Below are 14,662 nucleotides of genomic sequence, written 5' to 3' on the forward strand. Positions count from 1 at the left end.
AGAACAAATTAACCTTTATACTAAAACTAGACAGAACATGTGGAAATAGTGTGTGTGAAGTCCTTCCTCTTTCCCTCCAGTTCCTGGGAAGACTGGGACTCTGATACCAACAGGAATAGTTAAATGTTTTCTATCTACTAGTCTCATAGAATCTTTACAACTGTGAAATAAGTGGCAGGATTATCTCCATTTTACAGATGAACAATCTCAAGCAGTGAGCAGTGGAGATTAAGACACAACCCCCTGCTCTTGGCCACCACAACGTGCCTCTGCTCCCACTCCTTGCAGACATTTAGTAGATCACTGTCATCCTGTTATTTTTATTTATGGACAACATCCTTATGCAATACCTATATCATCATAGCGTTCTACCCAGACAACAGAAACTCTTGTCTCAGGTCCAAGAGGAGGCACAGGGCGACCCTGAGGCAGCTTCTTCATTCTGGAACTGGGACTCAGCTATATGAAGAAGAGGAGAGAAAAAAGAATGCTGACTCAATAAAACTACCCAGTCATACATGTATGTAAGATACCCAGCGATATAATAAGTATCAGATCATAAAATCACTTCAGGAAAAAAAATGCAAACTACATTTGCCAAAAAACACTTCTTTGGCTTCTCTTTTTATCAGTCTTAACCTAGAAAAAGGAAATGAAGTCCTAAAATTGTAAAATGAAAAAAGGTAAGGAATACTGAACAATTTTAGTTTGCATTCCTATTTATTGCTAATTTTGCTATGTTTTAAAGAGGGCTTAAAGGGATTTGAGTCTATATTGTGACCAGAAAGAAGTATGCTTCCCCATCAGAGCAATATCACTACTTTGCCTGGGGATGCTAATCTCTAAAATGCTCCACATGAGCAAGTTATTTCTAGTTCCCAGACCAGATGTTTCCAGCAATCTAGGCCTAATCCTTCTCCTTATCAGCAAAAATAGTTCTTAGGACTTCCCTATCAAGAACAATGTGCTTCTGGCTTTCCTACCACCTAATTGGCCTTACATTTTGTTCCAAGGCTAACAGGACTATGGGGCTCCCCTTTGGCAAACTGGCATTCTGAGCTATACCACTGTGAGGGCATGCAGCAAGCTGGTTGTGCTAAAGTCCTAAACAAAGTTCATATATAGAAAAGGGAGAATCCCATACTTAAGTTGAATTTTAAAATCAAAACTGTTTTATTAGCACAGAAATATATGTCTCCACCAAATGGCCAGAGTTAATGGCAAGATCCCCAGATTCGTGTTTCTACTCTGCATTCACAGAAAATGACTGTGACCAAGATATCTTCCAAACTAATCCAGCCATATTCAGAGATTATTATTCTAGCAGCATGGCATTTAATTTTCTTTAACTCTAATTTCCTCCATTTCTGATCTCTAGCCTTAGATATAAAGGGCTCCTGTGTGGGTCATCTCCTATTTGGTTAACTCAAAATAGCCTTAATTATTTATATCCACAAAATACCTTTGCCAAGTAACATGACTTGATTATGAGATATTCCATCATATTCACAGGTTCCACTCCACACAGGGTAAGTGTCACTAGAGGTCATTTTAAAATCTTGCCCCACATACTACACTCATTCAATAGTTCTAATGGATTTTAAAAAACAGACTCAACACTTTCTATATACATGATCATGTCATCTGCAAACACATGTAGTTTTTCACTTCTTGCTTCTCAGTTTTTATGCATTTTATTTCTTTTTCTTGCCTTATTTCTCTGTGTAGGAACACCTTGAATAGAAGTTGTAGGAACTTGCCTTGCTTTGTCCTCCATCTCAGGGGAAAAGCATTCAAGGACAATGCACAATGTGTTAAGTATAATGTTAGCTGTAGGTTCTGAGTCAATGCTCTGGATTAGGTTAAGGAAGTTCACTTCTATTAATAGTTTGCTGAGAATTTTTCTCATAAATGGGCATTAGTGTTAACTGTTTTTCTGTGTTTACTGAGATAACCACGTGATTTTCCTTTTTTGAGTTTGTTATTAGTCTACAAGTAAGAGATAAGTAAACACATGGTGCTTTAAGAGTCGTCATTCTCCAGGTTTGAAGGCAGAACTGCATTGGCATTCAGAAAATCACCACAGCTGACCTTGACATTTGCTCTGGCTGCCACACTTTACTACCACTTGATCCTCTCAAAACTAAATTCTGGGAAACTTTTTAAAACTCTGGATATTCAAAATCAAGACTGGTACCTCAGAGAGTTGCACAACTTGATGTGTTTTCCTAAATCAGTTTTAAAGGCGGGACCCCTCCCATATTCCTTTTAAATCAGAAGCCTATGTTGACAATTTTCACCATGGAAGGAACCAAACTGAAATCCTGTATAATAGCAGGATAACTTCAGTCAAGTTTATACTTCTTTTATCTTTTAAATTATTTGTTCTAAATTAATCTTCCTGTACTCATGATCTGGTCCTATATTCTTGCTACCACTTACTTGGTCTTTTCTAAGTAAAATTTAAGAGGTAACACGAGGGGGAAATAAAGATAAAGAAATAACACCTGTTGACAAAGAAAAAAGTATAGAAACAAAAAGCTTCTCTTGTAGTAGGGGCTGTGTGCCCCTACTACAGTATATTTATTCACATACAGAAGTTTCCCCTTGTCTATAGGGGATACATTCAAAGACCTCCCCTGCGTGGATGCCTAAAATCAGTTAGTACTGACTGCTACACATATTATGTTTTTCCTATATACATATAACTATGATAAAGTCTAATTTATAAATTAGGACAGTGAGTTAAGAATAACTAATAAAATAGACTATAACAAAATCTATGTGACTGTATTCCTTCTCTCTCACGAGATAACATTATATTCTACTCATTCTTCTTTCTGTGATGATGTAAGATGATATAGTACCAACATGATGAGAGGAAAAGAGGTACTGTGATGTAGCATTAAGAGTTACTTGAACACAAGCGTTGCAACGCCACAATACCATGACCAAGAATACTAACAGGTGGGTAGTATATAGTGTAAATATGCTGTCCAAAAGGATGATTCACCTCCTATGCAGGATAAAGCAGGACCTCAAAGAAATCACCAAGCTATATAGAATGGTGGGTGATTTAAAACTTATGAATTATTCATTACTAGAACTTTCCATTTAATATTTTGGGACTGTGGTTGAACATGGGTGACAAATTGGTAGAAAGTGAAATAGCAGGGGCTGGGGTTGTGGCTCAGTGGTAGAGCATTTGCCTGGCATGTGTGAGGCCAATCTTCAGCACCACATAAAAATAAATAAAAGTATTGTGTCCATCTTCAACTAAAAAAGTATTAAAAGAGAAGTGAAATAGAAGATAAGGAGGACTACTGTACTAAGTTATTCTCTAAAATGTTGCCATTTTTATACAGTCACACTTTTTACTTTTTTTTATTAGTGCATTATAGTTAAACATAATAGTTGGGCTTATTTTGATGAAATCAAAATTAGATTTCTTCCATTTCAGTCCAAGATGCCCTCCCCACCTCCCTCCCCCTATTCTCCTTCCTCTACTGGTCTTCCTTTCACTTGTTTTCTTACCTATTTTTGAGTGGTGCTTTATGTATACACACAACGGTGAAACTCACTGTGATGTGTTTATTCGTGCACACAGCACAATTCTGTCAAATCATTCCACATTTTCTCCCCTCTCCCTTTCAATTTTCTTCTACTCCACTGATATTCCTTGTATCTTTATGATATCTGATCCTCCCCCACCTTTTCCCCCTTATTTTGCTTGAGCTTCCACATATGAGAAAAAACATTCGATTCTTGAGTTTGTGAGTCGAGTTTGAGTTTCATTTAGCATGATATTCTCCAGTTCCATCCATTTACCTGCAAATGCCATAATTTCAACCTTCTTTTCTTTTAATATTATTTTAGTTGTAGAAGGATCTTTATTTTGTTTATTTTTATGTGGTGCTGAGGACTGAAACCCAATGCCTCACACATGCTAGGCAAGTGCTCTACCACTGAGCTACAACCTCAGCCCAATTTCATCCTTGTGACTTAAACTCCATTGTGTACTTTTATTTGTTTTGTTTTGTTTTGTTTTGAGAAAAAGGAAAAAGAAGGTTTATTGCTTTGCTAGCAAAGGAGAAACACAGGGGACTCCTATCCCAGAGGCTGTGATTCTGTCTATCAGCAGGAACAGGGATTTTTTAAAGAAGTGATTCAAAGGCTACATTCCACTTGTTCTCTGTTTGGAGTTGTAATTCACTTGTTAATTTGGGGAGATGGTCATTTCTGAGATCTTCTGGTACCATCCCCAAAGTCTGGATTACTTCATTCCTATGGTGGGTATGTATTCAAGGACAGGTAACTGCTTATGATGGGGAAAAAAGGAAATCCTGTTTCCCCTGAGATTAGGGAGGAGCAGGGAGAGAGGAAGAGAAAGAAACATGTTCATTTTAAAAATAAGCTGCAGCCAGGCACAGTGGTGCATGGCGATAATCCAGGCACATGCCTATAATCCCAGCCTATAATACTGAGGCAGGAGGATTGAGAGTTCAGAGCCAGCCTCAGCAAAAGCGAAGTGCTAAGCAACTCAGTGAGACACGGTCTAAGTAAAACTAAAATAGGGCTGGGGATGTGGCTCAGGGGCCAAGTGCCCCTGAATTCAATCCCTGATATCCTCCCCCAAAAAAGTGGCAGAGAAGCAAGGGTTATATTCAAAGCATTAAGTGGACCACTGTTATATTTCCTGTCAATTTCTATATTTCATTTCTATGAAAAAACTGGTGACAAGATCTCCAAACTGCTTCTTGCTGAAAGAGGTAGAAGTTGGGGGAAGTAAACCAAAGCCCATGTTCTCTATGGGGGTGGGGGTATGGACAGTCATGGGTGTTCAGCACCAGAGCAGTTCAGAGGTCCACAGTGGCAGATGGTAGGTGACTAGACAAGGCTTTTTTATTTTTTTTTTAAATATACATGACAGTAGAATGTATTTTGACATATTATATATACATGGAGTATAACTTTTCATTCTTGTGGTTGTATGTGATGTGGAGTTACACTGGTTGTGTATTCATACATGAACATAGAAAAGTAATGTCCAATTCATTCTACTGTCTTTCCTATTCCTATCCCCCTTCCCTCCCCTTCATTCCCCTTTGTCTAATACACTGAACTTCCATTCTTCTCCCCACTCCTATTGGGTTAGCATCTGCATATCAGAGAGAACATTCAGCCTTTGCTTTTTGGGGATTGGTTTATTTCACCCAGCATGTCCAATTGCAACCATATACTGGCAAATGCCATAATTTCATTCTTCTTTATGGCTAAGTAATATTCCATTGTATATATATACCATAGTTTCTGTATTCATTCATTTATTGAAGGGCACCTAGGCCAGTTACATAGCTGCTATACACACGGATGTGGTGGCTACATCACTGTAGTATGCTGATTTTAAGTCCGCTGGGTATATGCCAAGGAGTGGGATAACTGGATCAAATGATGGGTCCATTCCAAGTTTTCTGAGGCATTTCCCTATTGCTTTCCAGAGTGGTTCTACCAATTTGCAGTGCCATCAGCAGTGAATGAATGTGCCTTTTTCCTCACATCCTCACCAACATTTGTTCTTACTTGATAATTGCCATTATGACTGATGAAATCTCAGTGTGGTTTTAACTTGCATTTTTCTAACTGCTAGAGATGTTGAGCACTTTTTCATATATTTGTTGACAATCTGTATTTCTTCTTGTGTGATGTGCCTGTTCAGTCCCTTTGCCCATTTATTGATTGGGTTATATGTTTTCTTGGTGTTAAGTTTTTTGAGTTCTTTATATATCCTGGAGATTAATGCTCTATCTGAGGTGCAGGTGGCAAAAATTTTCTCCCATTCTGAAGGCTCTCTCTTCATGTTCTTGATTGTTTCCCTTGCTGTGAAGAAGCTTTTCAGTTTGATACTATCCCATTTATTGATTCTTGATTCTACTTCTTGTGCTTTAGGAGTCTTGTTGAGGAAGTCGGTTCTTAAGCAAACATGGTGGAGAGTTGGGGTCTACACTTTCTTCTAGTAGGTGCAGGGTCTCTTGTCTGATGCCTAAGTCTGTGATCCACTTTGAGTTGAGTTTTGTGCAGGGTTAGAGGTAGAGGTTCAATTTCATTTTGCTTTACATGGATTTCCAGTTTTCCTAGCACCATTTATTGAAAAGGTTATCTTTTCTCCAATATATGTTTATGGGACTTTGTCTAGTATAATTGTATTTATGTGGGTTTGTCTCTATGTCTTTTATTCTGTTCCATTGGCCTCCATGTCTGTTTGTACACCACATTCTCTTAATCCATTCATCTACCGACAGGCATCTGAGATGTTCTATAACTTGGATACTGTGAACTGTGCTGCTATAAATATTGATGTGGCCATATTACTACAGTATGCTGATCTTAGTTCTCTTGAATACACACCAAGGAGTGGGACAGCTGGGTCACAAGGTGGTTCCATTCCTAATTTTTTTTTTTTTTTTAGGAATCTTCATATGGTCACATTTCAAAGTTGAACACCACATGATTTAAAGATATGGAATATATAGCTACTGTTATATCTTTAGTGAATATTGCATGAAGTAAATTAAAAACCTAGGCCTAAAAAGGAATGGGTAAAAGAACCAAATATGAGACCAGAATGGCAAAATAAAGGAAAATAACAAAGGCAACAAAACAACTTACCCTCTGTGAGCAATTAAGATTGTCTGTGTGATTGGGAAAAAGCTCAAGAGTCAGGGATGGCTGTTTCAGAATTCCTGGCATAAGATCCATATTTGAGTCACTATCCTGGTCTGAGATGTTACTTTCCAATGAATCAGCTATGAGTAAATAAAAAAACAATTTTCATACCTGCTACTCCTTTGGAGCAAAAGTTTAATTATGCTAACTAGTCTATTTAAATCACTTAAACAAGTACTATTTTCTTTCACATTTTTTACTGGTGCATTAAAGTTATACATATTGAGGGGATTTGTTGTTACATATTTGTACATGCACACAATTGACCAATATTACTCCCCAGCACTTTCTACCTCCCTCTCCTTGGTCCCTTTCCTCTACTGATCTCCCTTTGATTTTTAGAAAATCCACCCCCACCTTTCTTTTCCTTTTTCCTCTCTAGCTTCTGCATATGAGAGAAAACATACAACCCTTGACCTTATGAGTTTGACTAACTTAGCTTAACATGATGGTCTCTAGTTCCATCCATTTTCCTGCAAATGCCATACCTTTTTTTTTTCTTTAGGTACTAGGAATCAAACCCAGGGGGCACTTAGTCATTCAGCCATATCCTCAGACCCCTTTATTTTCATTTTAGACAGGATCTTGCTACATTGTTCGTCTCCTATCATGAAATGTTCCTTATGCCTGCTGTGCCCCATTCCAATTCAACATGTTTCTTGATTTTTCCCTATTTTTTTTTTTTTTTTAAGTTTGTTTTGCTTAGGGGTTTGCTAAGTTGCTAAGGCTGGCTTTGAACTTGTGATCCTCCCACCTCTCAAACTGCTGGGATTACAGGTGTATATCACCATGCCCAGCCATAATTTCATTTTTAACAAGCACTACTTCTGAAACAAGGCTGACAAATGTTTTCTGTAGAGAATCAGGAAATAATATTTTAGGCTTTGCTGACCACATAGGTCTCTGTTGCATATTCTTCTTCATATTTTTAAAAACATAAAACCCATTCTTGGCTGAATTTGGCATGTGCATTATAGTTTGCTGGTTCTCCTTATCTACAGGACAACCGAGGGTAGACTAGAAAATATGATACTTTTCAGATGTAGAATATAATAAAAGCATCAGATATTCTCTGAATAACTTTTATTACATCTTTAATCATAGAGCACTGTGCCAAGTAGACCGTAAGCTATCCAAAAACTATAGAGGAACTAGTCTCTGAGATTAAGGAACAATCTGGTTGGAAGACAAGCATGGGGTCAAAAGCAAAACAAAACTTTAAAAAAAAAAAAAAAAAAAAAAAAGAAAAATCAAGAAACTTGTTGAATTGGAATGGGGCACAGCAGGCAGGCACAAGGGACATTTCATGATAGGAGACGAACACCTAACTGTGGGAGCATTGTGGGATGACAAGGCTGTAGCTGTGGGAGTACTTGCTGGTACAAATAGCCTCAGTCAGAAAAATCAGGCAGGAACTCAGCCAACAGGAAACAGGTACTGGCTTCTGGAATTAAGTTGGCAGACCAAAGCCTTGACAGGAAGTCAAACAGCTACTAGGATAGTGACCACATGGAAGGCCCTTCCCGCCAGAAATGTAACTGATCCTAGGTTATAAGACAGGGAGGAGCCCACAATGGGAAATCTATGATCCAAGTACAAAGTTGGAAAGCTACCAAGTTAGGGCACAACAAAAATCATTATTGGCCTGAAGACGAGATTGTGTAAGTGTGACATAGATACCCCAACCTACAAATGGTCTCGGGAATGTGACGTTTTCCACCTATTGTCTGGTCAGGCATGAAGAAACAGGTTTAATTTGAAAAACACAAAGTTTCTAGACAAAATAAGATTGTGAGTTCAGACTAACAAGTAAAAATCACTCTTGATCCTTAGGCTACCTTTTCTAGGCTGCTGAAGTTTTCTCCAGTTCAGTGTCAGATCAGCCTGGCGCCATTATGAGATCCTTCTAGTTGGAGGATTCTATAGGGTTCCATACAAAGGCTCTCACGTGGGAATAGGGAAGTAGGTTAAGGGCTTAGTCTAATTTGCAAAAAAACAAACTGGAAACCAAGGTATCTACATATTGACTGAATTAGATGAAAGAAAGACAAGAGCTGTGTGCAATGGCACACATCTATAATCCCAGAATCTTGGGAGGCTGAGGCAAGAGGATTGCAAGTTCAAAGCTAGACTCAGCAATTTAATGAGGCCCTAAGCAATTCAGTGAGACCCTGTCTCAAAATAAAATATAAAAAGGGTTGGGGTATGTGGCTCAATGGTTAAGCGCCCCTGGTTCAATCCCTGGCAACCCTCACCGCCCCCACCCCACCAAAAAAAAAAAAAAAAGAAAGAAAGACAAGAAGTGGGTTGGAGTGGGACTCTATTAAAGATTATTAGAGGGTCACCTTTACTTTCCATCAGAAAGTTACAAGAAGATAATATCTGGTATCTATGTATAATCTAATAGCTGTAATGCCTTAGAAGCTAGAGAGTGCCTTAGATAATTTCAAAATCTCTTCCTATGCAATAATACTGAATACACAAATAGATCCTAAAGCAGGACTATGCCAAAAAATGCTTACTTAAGGACTCCACAGGAGAAGGAACCACAAAAGCTATTTCCGTCAGGGCATCAGCATAATACAGCACCTTCTTTTGTCCATTGAAAATGCTAGCCCCAACATCTTCAGAGGAAATTACTTCATCTAGGAATAAGAAACACTACGTTACTTCTTTGAAAAGTGTAGAAAACCAATTCACACTTAATGAAATATTAATAAAATGATACCAGAGGAAGACATGTTTCTAATAAGAACAGATTTAGTGTGTAAGATGAGTAGACTAGTGCTGACAATATGGTCCAACTGGTAGGGTGGTTGCCCAGAATGCACAAGGGCAGGAATTTGAGTTCCCAGCACCATGCAATGGATAGATGAGTAAACTAAAAATGTTCATCATGTCTTCATACTAACTTTTAAGTCATAAAATCTTAGTTTTATATTTTGAAATACTCTATAGCAGACCCATTTCTGATTAGCAGGATCTTTAACTCATCTGTATGCGGCAGAGTGAGGGAACAGTACTTTTAAGATAGGTAAATAATCAAAGGAAGACCACCACAGTCCCTCTGAAAGGTGTGTATGTGCAGACACCTGCTTCAAGGCACTTTCGTCTCTAGTCTCTCTTAACTGCTCTTCGGCTCTGCTTCTGTTTCACATTCCCCAAAGGTCAATGATACAATATAAAAACCTAGGCAATTTTAATAATAGTATCTGCTCTTAGCCAGCAAGACTAAATTAAATGGAACATTCCAGAGAACTAGTATTGTTCTCAATTAAAATGAACACAATGTCCTAATAGTAATATATAAAAGTCCAACATCTTGACAAAAAGTTGGGCAGAGGAAATAAACAAGCAGTTCTCAGGAAAGAAAGACAAATAGGAAATAACGGATTAGAAAATACCTAATACTTGTGAAGACATGGCAAACAAGAAATGTAGACCAGAGGTTAACAAACTTTCCCGGTAAAGGACCAGCTAGTATATATTTTATGCTTTGCAGGCCATATGGTCTCTGCCACTATTACTCAATTCTGCCATTGTAGAATGAAAGCACCCACAGACAATACATAAGAGTGTGGCTGAGTTCCAGTAACACTACATAAAACATAGGCTGGATGCTTTTATCTATTGTAGGAGACACTATGGTTACTGCCCCAACATCTACTCCACCCGCCACAATTTAGGATTGACCTAAATACCAGCTCCACCTTGTCTCTCTCTTTCTATCAGGGTCATTCCATTTTTCTTGCCACTGAGATGGATTTGGGGTAGTCTAATTACTGTGCAGTGCAAGAATTTGGGATTTTGAGCAGCTAATCTCTACCTTCAGAGACAAAGCTAAGATGTTGTGAAAAAGCTAAAGGAAATTCCAAAGACATAAAACAGAAGTACTGATCAAATGATATAGAAAATTTAACCAATCTCTGGAATTTTCAGTTACATTAGGCAAAAAAATGACCTTCAATATCTAAGCCAGTTTGAGTCACGTTTTTTGTTACTTGAAACCATAAGCACCCAAGTGATACAGTTATAAAATGAAAAATGTCCATATCCTTTGATTTATCAATTCTACTTATGGGAGTTCAGTGCACAGACACACTTAAGCCTATTATATTCAAGGGTACATGAAAATTAAAATTATAGCTTCAACTGTGGTCAAAATTAGAAGAAACTAGAGGTCAAGTCACAATGATATTTAAAGGGAAACCTTAAGAGAGTATGATCTTATTGACACAAGAACTGAGAAAATTCAAAGCATTGGACATAGGAATTACTCACTTCAGAGAGAGAACTTTCCAGTGACCTCAGGAGCCCAGGAACAAAATGTATTAGCCAGGTGGGGCAAAGATCTTAAGTTTAAATTTATACTGCTCTGGTCCTTGTTATCCTGATTATAGTTTCTCAGAAGAATTTGTAGAGATGGATAAGAATCTCTGAGGCAGTCAGCTGTTTACTAAAAAGGTTTTGATATAATGTCCCAAGAATGCAACCTTTAACTGATTTTTTTGATAGTGACTATAAAACGTACCTGTTAATAGAAAACTGTTACTTATTAGATAAAACTTGCTTGTTAGGAAACTGTATTGTTTGTTATAGATAACCTAGATTTATTAGAGTATTTTTATGGAAAACTGAATTTGACTCACATTATAAAAAGGAACTTATAGCATTGTAATGATTAATTTTATGTTAATTCACCTACCATTATACATAAAAATGTCTTTAATATATACAGGAACTGTCTAGAAGAATATATAAACTACTAAGTGACTCTGTGGGGACTGAGATTGAAGGGAGGAGATTTTTCCTTTACATACCTGTTTCTTTTTTTAAACAATACAAATTCATAATAAAGGGGGGCGGGGATCAAGTGAAACAAAACAAGAAACAAATGACCATTATGAGTTTTACCTTGTTCAGATCCTTCACCATCATCACAACTGTTAATTGACCAACTGGTAGAAACATGTCCTGTCCAACCAGGGTGTTTGCCCACATCTACAGACCAGCCAAGAGAGAGCAAAAATTCTAGGAAATGTGGCTGAACATTTCTGGAAGACTCCACATTCTTTAAAATCTGAAATATATAACAATCATCAGCTATCATGAAAGAAACACAAGAACAAACTAAAATAAATGTTCATAAAAACTGGTTAGCTTTGAAGTTTCTGAAAAATCAAGGTCTACTTCAGAAGAAATTTGAGAATATATAGTGCTCTTGATTAGATTTGGATTGGCTGGGCCTAAAATTTCCTAACCTGTTTCACTTTCTTCATTTGTAAAATGGGGATAATAATAATGGTGGTGAAGAGTAAATGAGATAATGTAAATAAAGCCCTGAGCTCCCTCCTTGGTGAAACAGTTATCGAGTCAGACATGTGTACTAAAAATAAACAAAACATGCAATGTCCTTGTTGCTTATGGAATTAACAACCTGATTAACTTAAGAGAAATATTATATGTTATGTAATTAACTATAAGTCTTGATAAATGCTATGAAAGTATAAAACCTATTAAGCATTCAATAAAGACTAGGTATAATTAATAAATGTGAGAATATCCTTTTCTAAGTCCAAAGGAAAGAATGTAGTCATTCCAGGAAAAATGAAGTGACCAAAAGATTCTCTCCTCTTCACTAATAACAAACATGTAACCCTTGGGCTTTCTACTGGTCTCAGGAGAACCTCTTGCTCTAAAAGAATAGTTCTCATCTGGGGGTGATTTTGTCCTCCAGGGGACATTTGGCAATATTCAAAGATACTTCTGGTTGTTAAATTCAGCAGGATAATGCTGGTATCTAGTGGTAGAGGCCAAAGGTGCTGATAAATGTTTAAAGATATATGGGACAGTCCCCACAACAAATTTATCCGACCCAAGATGACAACTTGGGTTGTCGCTGAAACACTGTTCTACACAAAGGAAATAAGAAATTCTTAAATTAAAAATAAAATGAGGGTAGGGAAACAGTGCATAAAATCATCTGGGGGAATATTCTAAAGATGAGTCCATTAGGTTTTCCAGATTTATATCAAAATCAGCCAAAGCAAGATCCTGGAATCACTATTTTTAAAAATTCCCCCCAAATGTCTGTGATGCAGCCAGTCCACAGATCACTGGTGTCATTCAGACAATGCTAATATGCCAAGACTGTGCAGACACCTGTGAAAGTAAAATATATGGCAAGTTATACCCATTGCTTCTCAATCTACTGGGTATCATTACCAGGTTTACCTCTTAAACACACAACTAGTCTCTTCAGAAGTGTACTTGTTTAGTTCAACCATATCCTTTCATATTCTTGTGTCAAAAAATTGACTTGATAACCAGTTCTAGTTTTTGTAATTAAATAGAAGCAAAACTTCTAAATTAACAGTTTCTGAAAATTTTAGTTAAGAAGCAGTAAGTGGGACTGGGGTTGTGGCTCAGTGGTAGAGGCCCTGGGTTTGATCCTCAGTACCACATAAAAATAAAAAATAAAAAAAAAAAAAGGTATTGTCTCCACCTACAACTAAAAAAGTTTAAAAAAGAAGAGAAGAAGAAGAAGAAGAAGTAAGTGAATCAAATTCAACTTGCAGGCCACTTTCCGGCAGTCAGTAATCGATCACCTGTGGCCAGGGAGGGCAAGGTCTCACCCACTCCAAAGGAAGCCCCTGGGAAAATTCCTTGTTTCCTGGTTACCCCAGACCCTAGAAACATAAGGAAATTGAACTGGCTGGTTTAGGAGTTGCCTCAAAGGCTTATGTATTCTTTTACAAGTAGGAGGAAAATGGTCCCATTATTCTCAAGTGAACAAAACACCAGACTCTTCAAAATACATCCCAGCTCTTGTAATTTATCCAATTTTATTGAGATTCTTTTAAAAAACTAGAGTTCACCACTTTCATATCTAGCTGTCACAATCTATCTTCTCCCAAGTGTCAATCACACTGGTCTCCATAATGAATTCCATAAAGATGCAATACTATCATCTCTGGGGAATTTACTGTGATTACTTTGTCAGAAACAATCTGTTTCTGCTTTTTTTACTCTGGTCAATGCATACCTCAAATAATACTGCTTAACTGTCCTTTCTTCCAGGATACTTTTTAAAAATCAGGTTATGTTTTCCTGTTAAAGCTCCTAAAATATACTTTAATGCCCCTATTAGCACACTTTATGATGGGTGTTTATCTAATTGTCCCCTCTAGACAACAGTTCTGGAAAGCCAGAAGTCTTGTAGAATTTGTTTGCCAATGTAACCAGGGACCTAACAGAGAGCAGACACTTAATATAAGATTTACTGAGTCAATAACATGAAATGAGGAAGAACTTTCTCAAAAACTTCTTTTCTAGTAGTTCACCAGTACAAAATTTAAAATAGTGCTTCTCATGCAAACATTATATGACTTTGGTATGACTTCTGGTAAATTTGATTTGATTAGCTAATGGTCTTAGGCTGATTATAATAAAATTCTAAGTCATATATCATACAGTTATTAGTGCCCTAACACATCTGAACACTGTACTTTACAAATCTTCCTTTGACCCTATTGCATGTTTTAACTATTCATTTCCAATAGAAAATTCAAATCTTCTGTCATCTGCTCTTAGTTTTCCACTCCCATCTTTCTTACATTTTCCTTCATCCTTTAGTCTCTTTTGATACATATATCCAACTGTGTTCATCTTCTGTTTTTATCCTTTACCTCAGGTGTTACTGCCCCCATTGTGCACTATGCATATCCCACCTGAAATGGATTTGTCTGTGCTTACCTGGGAGGAAAGCTCCTCATGGGGGAAGCCTGTTGCTCAGTTCTATACCCTGGCATCCTAAGCCACAGGGAAAATGTTTTGTAAATATTTGTAGCTGTTGTTCTCTTGAGCAAATCAGGCCTAGCTTTAGCTCTTTGTGGGTAATATGTATTTTAGTTTCTTTTGTCTATGAATATGAATTCCT

The 14,662-nt window shown here is 37.3% G+C and overlaps 1 protein-coding gene across 11 annotated transcripts in view; it reads right to left on the minus strand.

The window, feature by feature from the left end:
• Ralgapb (Ral GTPase activating protein non-catalytic subunit beta) overlaps positions 1–14,662 on the minus strand; it is a 101,492-nt gene that overhangs the window by 8,381 nt on the left and 78,449 nt on the right. For all 11 annotated transcript variants that reach the window (XM_047537779.1, XM_047537774.1, XM_047537776.1 and 8 more), the window contains 4 exons: positions 11,638–11,803; positions 9,246–9,368; positions 6,667–6,803; positions 351–459 (listed from right to left, as the gene is read on the minus strand). In XM_047537779.1, coding sequence (XP_047393735.1) covers positions 351–459; positions 6,667–6,803; positions 9,246–9,368; positions 11,638–11,803 — 535 coding nt within the window. The remainder of the gene's footprint in view (positions 1–350; positions 460–6,666; positions 6,804–9,245; positions 9,369–11,637; positions 11,804–14,662) is intronic.

The sequence above is a fragment of the Sciurus carolinensis genome, chromosome 2 (assembly GCF_902686445.1).
Source record: "Sciurus carolinensis chromosome 2, mSciCar1.2, whole genome shotgun sequence".
NCBI lineage: Eukaryota > Metazoa > Chordata > Mammalia > Rodentia > Sciuridae > Sciurus > Sciurus carolinensis.